Consider the following 14,827-nt stretch of genomic DNA (forward strand, 5'->3'; position numbering starts at 1 on the left):
CATTAGGATGAACTTCCTGACTGTGAGAGCTGTTCAGCAGTGGAAATCTCTGCCCCGAAGTGTGGCGGAGGCAGAGGCGTTATTTTGCCCCCCCCCCCCCCGCCCCCCAACCAATCACTGATATATATTTTCTGTTTGTCGTGGGAGTTCTGTGTGCCATATTTGGTTCAATTCCACCACTGGTGGAGTTCAGAATGCTCTTTGATTTTAGGTGAACTATACATCCCAGTAACTACAACTCGCATATGTCAAGGTCTATTTTCCCTATTTACTCAGCAGCAGAGTAGCACAGCGCAAGGGCGGATGTCTTCACTGTATCTGGTTGTGATCCCCAGGTTGTGCCAGTCAGCTTTTGTATGATATTGTTTCTCGCACCCACTTTTTGCTTGATGTTCAGGCAGTGCTTCTTGTAGGTAAGAGCACAGTCCAGAGTGACTCCCAGGTATTTGGGTGCGCTGCAATGCTCCAGTGGGATTCCTTCCCAGGTAATCCTCAGAGCTCAGGATGCTTGTCTGTTCTTGAGATGAAAGGCACATGTCTGTGTTTTAGATGGATTAGGGATCAGCTGGTTTTCCCTGTAATAGGCAGTAAGAGCACCTAGAGCTTCGGAAAGCTTCTGTTCTACCATCTCAAAGCTCCTTGCTTGAGCAGTAATGGCTTTTCAGGACCAACCATGACAAACAAATGGTTGATCAGAATGTAGTGAAATTGCAATACTGTCCCATTGAGTCTAATGTAGCAGATATATTAACAAAACCATTACCAACTACCAAACATGAGAAATTGAGAGAACAAATGAATGTTATACTTAAAAGTTGTTAGAGTTGTGCAGATTACATGAATGTATTAGAGTAATAGAATCACATTTAAAAAGAGGGGGCATTGTCAGGATTAATTTAGTTATGTATGTGTTTTAAATGTGCTTCTATGTATTACAAAGATGGATACCACTGTGAATTGTAAATGCAGAAATGTTTATACTTTGAGGCCGTGATTAAGTGAACTTGAAAAAGTACGATAAGGTTTGTTCTTGCTGAGAACAGAAGGGAGTTGCCTGTCTCAGCAAGAGAAGATAAGCAGATGTGCAGAAGCTTTCAGTTTTGACTAGTTCTTTTTTTCTTCCTGAATTGTAGCTTGCTGTAGAAAGACGTGTCTGATGTATGTACTTAGTAAACTTAGTTTCTTTTGTAACTCAAAGCCTGCAGAGTCCTTATTTTGCAACTCAGTGTCTGCTTGATCTAGTATTCCTTCCGCTGGGTATCGTCAATCTCTGACAAAAACCGCAGAGGTTATCACACAACGCTTTTAAAGCATTTCCATTCCGCTATGCTGAAATTGGTTGAGACTGAATGACCAGGGAAGAAACTGCTGCAAAATGTAAATATAAGGTCAGCTGCTGTCCTTCTCCTCTTTGCCTTGTCTTTTACTCGTGCTGTATTTGAAATGGTTCAACAGGGACAAATGCAAGATACTCCACTTAGGCAGAAAAAACGAAATGCAAAGATACAGAATGGAGGACAATGCCTGGCTCGAGAGCAGTACGTGTGAAAAAGATCTTGGGGTCCTCGTGGACAACAAGTTAAACATGAGCCAACAATGTGATGTGGCGGCAAAAAAAGCCAATGGGATTTTGGCCTGTGTTCTGTTCATAGTCCTAAGTTGCAGGGACTTTGCAGATAGGTGGCTTCCTTTGGCTGCATTCATAGGGCAAGCCACCTGTCAATAATAGTTAGGATCCCTGGTCCCGCCCCTCTCTGGGTTTTTTTGGAGGGAAGGGGCCATTCTTCAGTTAGTCTCAGCAAAGGAAGTCAATGCAGAGGATGTATGCAGACGTCCTCCTGTACAAAGGCTTTGTCCCTTAAGACTTCCTGGGGGAGAACAGTCTTGAGAGCCTCTAAAGATTCCCAAAGGTTCCGGGGAAACAGCCTTACAGCCCTGAGGAATTCCGGAGGGAATAACAGCTCTAATCGTCAAGATCTCCAGCTAACTGACTACAGGCCTGCTGGTACGTCTGCTCGGTTCTGAGAAGCAGTGGATTCAACTCAGTCAGGTTTAGGTTCACAGTACCCTGGGAGGAGCTAGAAAGGGGAATTTACCTTTGAGCAAAGTTATTGAAGATAGTGCCTGTTCCCTGTGGACAAGTTTGAGAGAACTGGTTTTTTGCCAAGAACCCTTTAAAATTCCTGTTTGTTCATTAATAAAAGACTGTTATATTTAAGCTCAAGCCTCCTAAAGACTGTTTAATGAGGGAAATTTCTCTAAAGGCACCTTTTCGGGCCCCCTGGCTTCCCGCTGGATTCAAGCCATACATCATCTCTTAAAGGCACTTCATTTCAGATCCAGCGGTGACAGAACAGCCTGCATCACTAGGATGCTACCCATGCTCTATTCCGCTTTGGTTAGACCACACCTGGAATATTGTGTCCAATTCTGGGCACCACAACTGAAGAGAGATATTGACAAGCTGGAATGTGTCCAGAGGAGGGCGACTAAAATGATCAAGGGTCTGGAGAACAAACCCTATGAGGAGCGGCTTAAGGAGCTGGGCATGTTTAGCCTGAAGAAGAGAAGGCTGAGAGGAGATATGATAGCCATGTATAAATATGTGAGAGGAAGTCACAGGGCGGAGGGAGCAAGCTTGTTTTCTGCTTCCTTGGAGACTAGGACGCTATGGAACAATGGCTTCAAACTACAAGAGAGGAGATTGCATCTGAACATGAGGAAGAACTTCCTGACTATGAGAGCCATTCAGCAGTGGAACTCTCTGCCCCGGAGTATGGTGGAGGCTCCTTCTTTGGAAGCTTTTAAACAGAGGCTGGATGGCCATCTGTCAGGGGTGATTTGAATGCAATATTCCTGCTTCTTGGCAGGGGGTTGGACTGGATGGCCCATGAGGTCTCTTCCAACTCTTTGATTCTATGATTCTATATGACTGGTCAAATAAATAAATAATAATTATTATTATTATTATTGCAAAATGTCCTATAGCAGGATGATCCTCCTGCAGAAACAAAGTTTGGGTAGTTTCATAAACTTTCCCCTGTTTTTATGATAGAACCAATTAGAAACACAAATCATCATGTTAGACAGTGTAATGCAAAATAAGTCTCTCCAGAACTTTGTAGAGGTGGCACAATAGGGAGATTGGTCTGTAGCTTTTTGGGTCATTGCGGTCTTTGCCTGGCTTCAAGATGGCGACGACTCTTGCTTTCCTCCAGATTTTGGGGATCTGACAGGATGCAGTGCAGTTGTTCATCAGCTCCAGCAGCCAGCGCCTTGCGTTTGGACCAAAGTTCTTGATTTGTTCCATCCGTAGATCATCCAGGACAGCTGTAATAAAATATACATACATGAGAATTAGTTCACAGGAGATAATAGCGTGACACTGTTCCACCGATGTCATTTCACTTAAAATCCTATGGCTGCTTCTTGTGGAATGCTGGGATTTGCAGTTTGGGAATGTTAAAGACCCGTCCGTAGACCCTAACCCCTAAACAAGTAATAAACACCCGTAAAGCACACTATAAATCCTTTTTCTGCCTCTGATAGAATCCTAGGATTTACAGTTTAAGGAGGGGCCTTTATCATTCCTTGCCTTGAGAGATTCTGCTATTATTATCACACTTATTATTATTGTCATATTGTCATATTTATTATATTATTTTCATTTATTACATTGTTATTATTCATATATGATTATATTGTTATATAATTGATTCGTATTATATTAATAGTTATTAGTATTATATTATAATTATATTGTTATAAATATTTTATTTAGTATTATACTATTATTCATATATTATCATATTATATTAGTACTATCTTATTATTTATTAAAATTATAGTGTATTATATTATAATTCTGTTGTTATAAATATTATTGCGTTTAGTATTGTATTATTATTCATATATTATCATATTATATTAGTACTATATTATTATTTATTAACATTATAGTGTACTATATTATAATTCTATTGTTATAAATATTATTGTACTATATTATTATTCATATGTCATATTATTATATAATAATTTATTAGTATTATATTATTAGTATTTTTAGTGTTATGGTGTATTAGATTATAATTCTATGGTTATAAATATTATCATATTATTTAGTATTAGATTATTATTCATATCTTATTATATTGTTATATTATAATTTATTAGTACTATATTGTTATTTATTAATACTATCAAGTATTATAATTATATGGTTATAACTACTATGATTGTATTTCATTATTAATATATTGTTATATTATAATTTATTAGTACTATATTGTTATTTATTAATATTATCATGTATTATATTATAATTATATGGTTATAAATATTATTGTATTATTATTCATATATTGTTATATTTTATTAGTACTATATTATATATATATATATAATAGTGTATTATATTATAATTATATTGTTACAAATATTATTATTGTATTATTATTCATATATTATTATAGTTATATTATATTTTATTAGTACTATATTATTATTTATTAATATTATAGTGTATTATATTATAATTATATCATTCTAAATATTATTGTATTATTCTTATTCATATATTATATTGTTATATTATAATTTATTAGTATTATATTATTAGTATTTTTAATATTCTAGTCCTTTATATTATAATTATATTGTTATAAATACTATTACTTATTTATTTATTTACAGTACCACTTTTCTCACCCCTGGGGGGACTCAAAGTGGATTATTTAGTATTATAGGACTATAATAGTCCATTATATAACTATATTATAAATATTATTATTATTTTGTACTATATTCTTATTACATTATGTTATATTATAATAGTGTTATGTTATTATATTTTATTAGTATTATATTATACTGCGTATCAATTTGGAAGTTTTTATTAGTATTATATTATAGTATATAACACATTTTTTTCAAATGTTGTTACATAGTGTTATTTCTAAATTTACATACTCATAACAAAAAACAGTGGAACAAATCTATACCTTTGTCCCGCACGGAACTGGACACTTGAGTCAATCAGAAACTCATCAACATATCTACACCATTGTTTCCTCATAGATCAATGGAAATGGGAATGATATGTATAATCCGGGAACAAAAATTGAGTTACATAGTGTTATTCACTATTAGATGCTCAAAACAGAAGGCGGAGGGGGAGGAAATCCTCGAAATCGTTAGGCTTCTATGACTAATCAATCCCATTCATTTAAATGGATCTGTTCCAGATGATGACATAGATCTCATCCCCAAAGCCAGCTCTACCCCCACGTGAAATGCTTATTTTGCTGCCATTCGTTTGCCCCTCGCTTGATGCTCTCGCTCTTCTTTCCTGCAGGAGAACCCGTACCTGTGCAGCGACGAGTGCGACGCCTCCAACCCGGACCTGGCGCACCCGCCAAAGCTGATGTTCGACAAGGAGGACGAGGGCCTGGCGACGTACTGGCAGAGCGTGACCTGGAGCCGCTACCCGGAGCCCCTGCTGGCCAACATCACGCTTTCCTGGAACAAGAGCGTGGAGCTGACCGACGACATCGTGGTGACCTTTGAGTACGGCCGGCCCACCATGATGCTGCTGGAGAAGTCGCTGGACAACGGCCGGACGTGGCACCCGTACCAGTACTACGCCGACGACTGCAACGAGGCTTTCGGCATGCAGGCCCGCCGGGTCCGGGACCTCTCGGCCTCCTCTGCCAACCGGGTGCTCTGCACCGAGGACTACTCCCGCTGGGCCGGCTCCAAGAAGGAGAAGGACGTCCGCTTCGAGGTGCGCGACCGCTTCGCCATCTTTGCCGGGCCGGAGCTGCGCAATATGGACAACCTCTACGCCCGGCTGGAGAGCGCCAAGGGTCTCAAGGACTTCTTCACCCTGACGGACCTGCGGCTGAGGCTCCTGCGGCCTGCCCTGGGTGGCACCTACGTCCAGAGGGACAACCTCTACAAGTACTTCTATGCCGTCTCCAACATCGAAGTCACCGCCAGGTAAGCCCACCTCCGCCTGCCCACCAGCCACATTCCCATTGGCCCCCAAACCCTTTCCGTTACCCATTTGGTAGTCTCTTGATCAGCTATATTTGTACCTAGATCTCTATTTTTATACACTAGCATATAGACCCAGGTGTCATTGCAATCTCTTCACACCCACTTTCTCCTTTCTCCAGCTTGAGAATGACCTACTTTCTCCTCCAGCTTTAAGAACAAGATCTACTTTCCCCCTGCTCCAGTTCTGACAGCAAGGCCTACTTTCTCAAGCTCTGAAAGGCCTACTTTCTCCCTTCTCCAGCTCTAAGAACAAGACTTGCTTTCTCCCTTCTCCCTCTTTGGCAACAAGGCCTACTTTCTCCCTTCTCCATCTATGAGAACAAAGTCTACTTTTATCCAACTCTGAGAACAAGATCTACTTTCTCCCTTCTCCAGCTCTGAGAACAAGGCTTACTTTTTCCTTCTCCAGCTCTGAGTTCAAGGTCTACTATCTCCCTTCTTTTGCTCTGAGAATAAGTCCTGCTTTCTCCCTTCTCCAGCTTTAAGAACTAGATCTACTTTCCCCCTGCTCCAGCTCTGACAGCAAGGCTTACTTTCTCAAGCTTTGAAAGGCCTACTTTCTCCCTTCTCCAGCTCTAAGAACAAGACTTGCTTTCTCCCTCTCTCCCTCTTTGGCAACAAGGCCTACTTTCTCCATTCTCCATCTTTGAGAACAAAGTCTACTTTTCTCCAACTCTGAGAGCAAGATTTACATTCTCCCTTCTCCAGCTTGGAGAACAAGGCTTACTTTTTCCTTCTCCAGCTCTGAGTACAAGATCTACTTTCTCTCTTCTTTTGCTCTGAAAATAAGTCCTGCTTTCTCCCTTCTCCAGCTCTGAGAGCAAGGCCTACGTTTTCCAAATCTGAGGGAGCAAGGTCAACTTTTTCCTTTCTCCATCTCTGAGTTCAAGGTCTACTTTCTCCCTTCTTTTGCTCTGAGAATAAGTCCGGCTTTCTCCCTTCTCCAGTTCTGAGAGCAAGGTCTACTTTCTCCAACTCTGCAAATAAAGGCTGCTTTCTCCCTTCTCCAGGTTTGAGAATAAGGTCTACTTTCTCTCTTTTCCAGGTCTGAAAACAAAGATCTACTTTCTCCCTTCTTCTGCTCTGAGAATGTCCTCCTTTCTCCCTTCTCCAGCTCTGAGAGCAAGGCCTACATTTTCCAAATTTGAGAGAGCAAGGTCAACTTTTTCTTTTCTCCATCTCTGAGTTCAAGGTCTCCCTTCTCCCGTTCTGAAAGGAAGGCCTACTCTCTCCCTTCTTCCGCTCTGAGAATTCGTCCTACTTTCTCCCTTCTCCAGTTCTGAGAGCAAGGTCTACTTTCTCCAACTCTGCAAATAAAGGCTGCTTTCTCCCTTCTCCAGGTTTGAGAATAAGGTCTACTTTCTCTCTTTTCCAGGTCTGAAAACAAAGATCTACTTTCTCCCTTCTTCTGCTCTGAGAATGTCCTCCTTTCTCCCTTCTCCAGCTCTGAGAGCAAGGCCTACATTTTCCAAATTTGAGAGAGCAAGGTCAACTATTTCTTTTCTCCATCTCTGAGTTCAAGGTCTCCCTTCTCCCGTTCTGAAAGCAAGGCCTACTCTCTCCCTTCTTCCGCTCTGAGAATACGTCCTACTTTCTCCCTTCTCCAGCTCTGAGAGCAAGGCCTAGGTTTTCCAAATCTGAGAGTGCAAGGTCAACTTTTTCCTTTCTCCATCTCAGAGTTCAAGGTCTTCCTTTTCCCGTTCTGAAAGCAAGGCCTACTCTCCCTTCTTCTGCTCTGAGAATACGTCCTACTTTTTCCCTTCTCCAGTTCTGAGAGCAAGGTCTACTTTCTCTCTTTTCCAGCTCTGAGAACAAGATCTACTTTCTCCTTTCTTTTGCTTTGCGAATGTCTTCCTTTCTCCCTTCTCCAGCTCTGAAAGCAAGGCCTACTACACTGAGAGCAAGGCCTACTTTCTCCCTTCTCCATGGAGAAATCTGTCCTTAAGATGGCAAAGCAATAATAATAACAATAGGATCCTATATTCAGAGCAATGTGTTTTTTATATGCACGACGGGACGGACGAGGCCTCCGCTTCCTCGCCTTCTCCCTGCAAATCGAATCACATCCGTCAGAAATTGGACAGAAACCAAAGAAGCCCAACTCTCCGCGGAGCACAGATGGTCTCCGCTGAAACGGAGGGGTCCAGGCACGCTTGCCGATTCCAACCGAGCAACAACAACAAGAAAAGCATCCCTTGCAAATTGAGTTTGGGAACCATTCGTGCCAACAGGGGAAAACCCGGAAGATCCTGACTCTGGATCCCGAATTTTGGAGGGCGAGAAGCCTTCTCAGGGCGGACTCCGGCTCAAGGCCTGGAGCAAAACCCATCCCTGGTTTTATGTTCCATCCTTGCGTTGTTGTTGCCGTTGTGCGCCATATGTTGCCTTGCGACCTCAGCTGTGTAGGAAGCGCAAGGAGGGGGAGGGAAGGAAAAGAAATGCAGAGATGGCCGCTTTCCCATTCTGGGCCTGGGTGGGCATCCCATTGCGGAGGAATCACTCTTCTTTGCAAACTATGTCTCTTTGCAAACCCATCGCCTGCTTGACTCTATGGGACGAGTAGCATGCCATCCGCCGGGCCTTGGGGTGCATCTACACTCTTTGATGCCCTTTCAACAGCCCTGGCACCATGCTAGGGAATCCTAAAAAAAACGGCGTATAAATAAACACAACAACTACAACAACAACAACAACAACAACAACAATAATAATAATAATAATAATAGAGACATTAAATGCTAATCAAGGTGGTCAGCTGAAACATTCACACCTAGCTCCAGCAGACAAAAGTCCTTTGTCCCACTCTAGTCTTTCCACAGATATATAAACCAATTTTCCTACTTCCAACAGACCTCACTACCTCTGAGGATGCTTGCCATAGATGCAGGCGAAACGTCAGGAGAAAATGCCTCTAGAACATGGCCATATAGCCCGGAAAACCTACAACAACCCAATAGAGACATAGATGCTTTGAATCTCGTCAAATAACAACATAACAGCAGCAGCAACTTCTAATACTAATAATAGATACATAGCTGCTTTGAGTCTCCCCAAATAACAACAGCAATTTCTAATAATAACAATAATAATAATAATAATAGATACACAGCTGCTTTGAGTCTCCTCAAATAACAACTTCTAATAATAATAATAATAATAATAATAATAATAATAATAGATACACAGCTGCTTTGAGTCTCCCCGAATAACAACAGCAAATAATAATAATAATAATAATAATAATAGATACGCAACTGCTTTGAGTCTCCTCAAATAACAACTTATAATAATAATGATAATAATAATAGATACACAGCTGCTTTGAATCTCCCCAAATAACAACTTCTAATAATAATGATAATAATAATTATTATTATTATAAGATACAGAGCTGCTTTGAGTCTCCCCAAATAACAACCGCAGCAACTTCTAATAATAATAATAATAATAATAGATACAGAGCTGCTTTGAGTCTCCCCAAATAACAACAGCAGCAGGGAACACAAGAGGGAGGGAGGGAGGGAGGGAGGGAGGGAGGGAGGGAGGGAAGGAAGGAAGGAAGGAAGGAAGGAAGGAAGGAAGGAAAAAGAGGGAGAGAGGGAAGGAAGGATAGACAAAAGAGAAGGAAGGAAGGGTGGAAGGGAAGGATGGAAGGAAGGGAAAAAGAGAAGGATGAAAGGGATGGAAGGAAAGAAGGAGAAAGGGAGAGAGGGAAGGAGGTAGGAAAGAGTGAAGGAAGGACAGACAAAAGAGAAGGAGGGAAGGATGAAAGGGTGGAAGGGAAGGGAAGAAGGAAGGGAAGAGAGAAGGAAGGGAAGGAAGAAAAGAAGGAAGGAAGGAAGGAAGGAAGGAAGGAAGGAAGGAGAAAGTGAGATGAGAGAGGGAAGGAGAGAGGAAAGAGAGAAGGAAGGATGAAAGAGTGGAAGGGAGGAAAGAGGAGGAAGGGAACACAAGAGGGAAGGAAGGAGAAAGTGGGAGAGAGGGAAGGAGGGAGGAAAGAGGTAAGGAAGGACAGACAAAAGAGAAGGAAGGATGAAAGGTTGAAGGGAAGGATGGAAGGAAGGGAAGGAAGAAGGAAAAAGAGAAGGATGGAAGGGGTAGAAGGAAGAAGGGAGGGAGGGAGGGAGGGAAGGGAGGATAAAGGAGAGAAGGAAGGAAAGACGAAAGGGAAGGAAGGAAAGAAGGAAGAAAAGGAGAAAGAGAGAGAGGGAAGGAGGGAGGAACGAGAGAAGGAAGGACAGACAAAAGAGAAGGAAGGACGAAAGGGTGGAAGGGAAGGATGGAAGGAGAAAGGGAGGGAAGGAGGAAGGGAAGAGAGAAGGAAGGGAAGACAAAAGGGAAGGAAGGAAGGACGAAAGGGTGGAAGGAGGGAAGGAGAAAAAGGGGAAGGGAAAGAAGGGAGAGAAGGAGGAAGGAAAGGGAAGAAGGAAGGAAGGACGAAAGGTTGGAAGGGAAGGAGAAATAGGGAGGCAAGGAAAGAGAGAAGGAGAGGATGTTGAGAGAGAGGAGGGCCTGAGAAAAGAGCCCAATGGTTTGCCCAGTCCTGCTCTACAGTGGCGATGCATCTAAGGAGTCTTGGGACCGTGCCAGTGAAAGTAGTGTCAGGCTGCATCAACTCTACACTGTAGATGCAAGAACAACAACTCCTGAGAAGGTTGCACGTAGCGGCTCCGCTTTGTCTGCAAACCTTTGCGGTGCAAACCTCGGTGCTCCTTGCCAGCAGGCATCGATCTGTGGCAAACCCGATCGCTTTGCTCCCGGATCCCCAAAGTCAGCTCAGGACAGCAGGCCTCGCAGGGAGGGCGCAAGGGGTGCCTCCTCTCTCCTTGGCAGGACGGATCACGATGCAACTCAGGCAAAGTTCTTCCTCAGGTCTGAAGACAGAGATGGTATGGAAGGAAGGAAGGAAGGAAGGTGGAAAGGGAAAGGAGGTGGAAAGGAGGAAGGAGGGAAGGAAGAAGGAAGCAAGGAGATTGGAGAGAAAAACAATGCAACTCAGGCAAAGTTCTTCCTCAAGTTTACTAAGACAGAGATGGTATAAAAGGAAGGAAGGATGGAAGGAAGGAAGGAAGGAAGGAAGGAAGGAAGGAGAGGGGAGGGGAGGGGAGGGGAGGGGAAAACAATGCAATAGGTAAAGTTCTTCCTCAGATTTACTATCTCTGAAGAGGGAGAGAGATGGTTTAAAAGGAAGGAAGGTGGAAAGGGAAGGAAGGAAGGAAGGAAGGAAGGAAGGAAGGAAGGAAGGAAGGAGAGGGGAGAGAAAAACAATGCAATAGGCACAGTTCTTCCTCAGGTCTGAAGACAGAGATGGTATGGAAGGAAGGAAGGAAGGAAGGTGGAAAGGGAAAGGAGGTGGAAAGGAGGAAGGAGGGAAGGAAGAAGGAAGCAAGGAGATTGGAGAGAAAAACAATGCAACTCAGGCAAAGTTCTTCCTCAAGTTTACTAAGACAGAGATGGTATAAAAGGAAGGAAGGATGGAAGGAAGGAAGGAAGGAAGGAAGGAGAGGGGAGGGGAGGGGAGGGGAGGGGAGGGGAGGGGAAAACAATGCAATAGGTAAAGTTCTTCCTCAGATTTACTATCTCTGAAGAGGGAGAGAGATGGTTTAAAAGGAAGGAAGGTGGAAAGGGAAGGAAGGAAGGAAGGAAGGAAGGAAGGAAGGAAGGAGAGGGGAGAGAAAAACAATGCAATAGGCACAGTTCTTCCTCAGGTCTGAAGACAGAGATGGTATGGAAGGAAGGAAGGAAGGAAGGTGGAAAGGGAAAGGAGGTGGAAAGGAGGAAGGAGGGAAGGAAGAAGGAAGCAAGGAGATTGGAGAGAAAAACAATGCAACTCAGGCAAAGTTCTTCCTCAAGTTTACTAAGACAGAGATGGTATAAAAGGAAGGAAGGATGGAAGGAAGGAAGGAAGGAAGGAAGGAAGGAAGGAAGGAGAGGGGAGGGGAGGGGAGGGGAGGGGAAAACAATGCAATAGGTAAAGTTCTTCCTCAGATTTACTATCTCTGAAGAGGGAGAGAGATGGTTTAAAAGGAAGGAAGGTGGAAAGGGAAGGAAGGAAGGAAGGAAGGAAGGAAGGAAGGAAGGAAGGAAGGAAGGAGAGGGGAGAGAAAAACAATGCAATAGGCACAGTTCTTCCTCAGGTCTGAAGACAGAGATGGTATGGAAGGAAGGAAGGAAGGAAGGTGGAAAGGGAAAGGAGGTGGAAAGGAGGAAGGAGGGAAGGAAGAAGGAAGCAAGGAGATTGGAGAGAAAAACAATGCAACTCAGGCAAAGTTCTTCCTCAAGTTTACTAAGACAGAGATGGTATAAAAGGAAGGAAGGATGGAAGGAAGGAAGGAAGGAGAGGGGAGGGGAGGGGAGGGGAGGGGAAAACAATGCAATAGGTAAAGTTCTTCCTCAGATTTACTATCTCTGAAGAGGGAGAGAGATGGTTTAAAAGGAAGGAAGGTGGAAAGGGAAGGAAGGAAGGAAGGAAGGAAGGAAGGAAGGAGAGGGGAGAGAAAAACAATGCAATAGGCACAGTTCTTCCTCAGGTCTGAAGACAGAGATGGTATGGAAGGAAGGAAGGAAGGAAGGTGGAAAGGGAAAGGAGGTGGAAAGGAGGAAGGAGGGAAGGAAGAAGGAAGCAAGGAGATTGGAGAGAAAAACAATGCAACTCAGGCAAAGTTCTTCCTCAAGTTTACTAAGACAGAGATGGTATAAAAGGAAGGAAGGATGGAAGGAAGGAAGGAAGGAAGGAAGGAGAGGGGAGGGGAGGGGAGGGGAGGGGAGGGGAGGGGAGGGGAGGGGAGGGGAAAACAATGCAATAGGTAAAGTTCTTCCTCAGATTTACTATCTCTGAAGAGGGAGAGAGATGGTTTAAAAGGAAGGAAGGTGGAAAGGGAAGGAAGGAAGGAAGGAAGGAAGGAAGGAAGGAAGGAAGGAGAGGGGAGAGAAAAACAATGCAATAGGCACAGTTCTTCCTCAGGTCTGAAGACAGAGATGGTATAAAAGGAAGGAAGGAAGGAAGGTGGAAAGGGAAAGGAGGTGGAAAGGAGGAAGGAGGGAAGGAAGAAGGAAGCAAGGAGATTGGAGAGAAAAACAATGCAACTCAGGCAAAGTTCTTCCTCAAGTTTACTAAGACAGAGATGGTATAAAAGGAAGGAAGGATGGAAGGAAGGAAGGAAGGAAGGAAGGAGAGGGGAGGGGAGGGGAGGGGAGGGGAGGGGAGGGGAAAACAATGCAATAGGTAAAGTTCTTCCTCAGATTTACTATCTCTGAAGAGGGAGAGAGATGGTTTAAAAGGAAGGAAGGTGGAAAGGGAAGGAAGGAAGGAAGGAAGGAAGGAAGGAAGGAGAGGGGAGAGAAAAACAATGCAATAGGCACAGTTCTTCCTCAGGTCTGAAGACAGAGATGGTATGGAAGGAAGGAAGGAAGGAAGGAAGGTGGAAAGGGAAAGGAGGTGGAAAGGAGGAAGGAGGGAAGGAAGAAGGAAGCAAGGAGATTGGAGAGAAAAACAATGCAACTCAGGCAAAGTTCTTCCTCAAGTTTACTAAGACAGAGATGGTATAAAAGGAAGGAAGGATGGAAGGAAGGAAGGAAGGAAGGAAGGAGAGGGGAGGGGAGGGGAGGGGAGGGGAGGGGAAAACAATGCAATAGGTAAAGTTCTTCCTCAGATTTACTATCTCTGAAGAGGGAGAGAGATGGTTTAAAAGGAAGGAAGGTGGAAAGGGAAGGAAGGAAGGAAGGAAGGAAGGAAGGAAGGAAGGAAGGAAGGAGAGGGGAGAGAAAAACAATGCAATAGGCACAGTTCTTCCTCAGGTCTGAAGACAGAGATGGTATGGAAGGAAGGAAGGAAGGAAGGTGGAAAGGGAAAGGAGGTGGAAAGGAGGAAGGAGGGAAGGAAGAAGGAAGCAAGGAGATTGGAGAGAAAAACAATGCAACTCAGGCAAAGTTCTTCCTCAAGTTTACTAAGACAGAGATGGTATAAAAGGAAGGAAGGATGGAAGGAAGGAAGGAAGGAAGGAAGGAGAGGGGAGGGGAGGGGAGGGGAGGGGAGGGGAGGGGAGGGGAGGGGAGGGGAGGGGAGGGGAGGGGAAAACAATGCAATAGGTAAAGTTCTTCCTCAGATTTACTATCTCTGAAGAGGGAGAGAGATGGTTTAAAAGGAAGGAAGGTGGAAAGGGAAGGAAGGAAGGAAGGAAGGAAGGAAGGAAGGAAGGAAGGAAGGAAGGAGAGGGGAGAGAAAAACAATGCAATAGGCACAGTTCTTCCTCAGGTCTGAAGACAGAGATGGTATAAAAGGAAGGAAGGAAGGAAGGTGGAAAGGGAAAGGAGGTGGAAAGGAGGAAGGAGGGAAGGAAGAAGGAAGCAAGGAGATTGGAGAGAAAAACAATGCAACTCAGGCAAAGTTCTTCCTCAAGTTTACTAAGACAGAGATGGTATAAAAGGAAGGAAGGATGGAAGGAAGGAAGGAAGGAAGGAAGGAAGGAGAGGGGAGGGGAGGGGAGGGGAGGGGAGGGGAAAACAATGCAATAGGTAAAGTTCTTCCTCAGATTTACTATCTCTGAAGAGGGAGAGAGATGGTTTAAAAGGAAGGAAGGTGGAAAGGGAAGGAAGGAAGGAAGGAAGGAAGGAAGGAAGGAAGGAAGGAAGGAGAGGGGAGAGAAAAACAATGCAATAGGCACAGTTCTTCCTCAGGTCTGAAGACAGAGATGGTATGGAAGGAAGGAAGGAAGGAAGGTGGAAAGGGAAAGGAGGTGGAAAGGAGGAAGGAGGGAAGGAAGAAGGA

The 14,827-nt window shown here is 43.6% G+C and overlaps 1 protein-coding gene across 7 annotated transcripts in view; it reads left to right on the forward strand.

Moving 5' to 3' along the window:
* The window catches only part of NTNG2 (netrin G2), a 135,451-nt gene that overhangs the window by 53,535 nt on the left and 67,089 nt on the right, over positions 1–14,827 (forward strand). For all 7 annotated transcript variants that reach the window (XM_067471973.1, XM_067471972.1, XM_067471975.1 and 4 more), the window contains exon 3: positions 5,357–6,000. In XM_067471973.1, the coding sequence (XP_067328074.1) occupies positions 5,357–6,000 (644 nt within the window). The remainder of the gene's footprint in view (positions 1–5,356; positions 6,001–14,827) is intronic.

The sequence above is a fragment of the Anolis sagrei genome, chromosome 11 (genome assembly GCF_037176765.1).
Source record: "Anolis sagrei isolate rAnoSag1 chromosome 11, rAnoSag1.mat, whole genome shotgun sequence".
NCBI classification, from domain to species: domain Eukaryota; kingdom Metazoa; phylum Chordata; class Lepidosauria; order Squamata; family Dactyloidae; genus Anolis; species Anolis sagrei.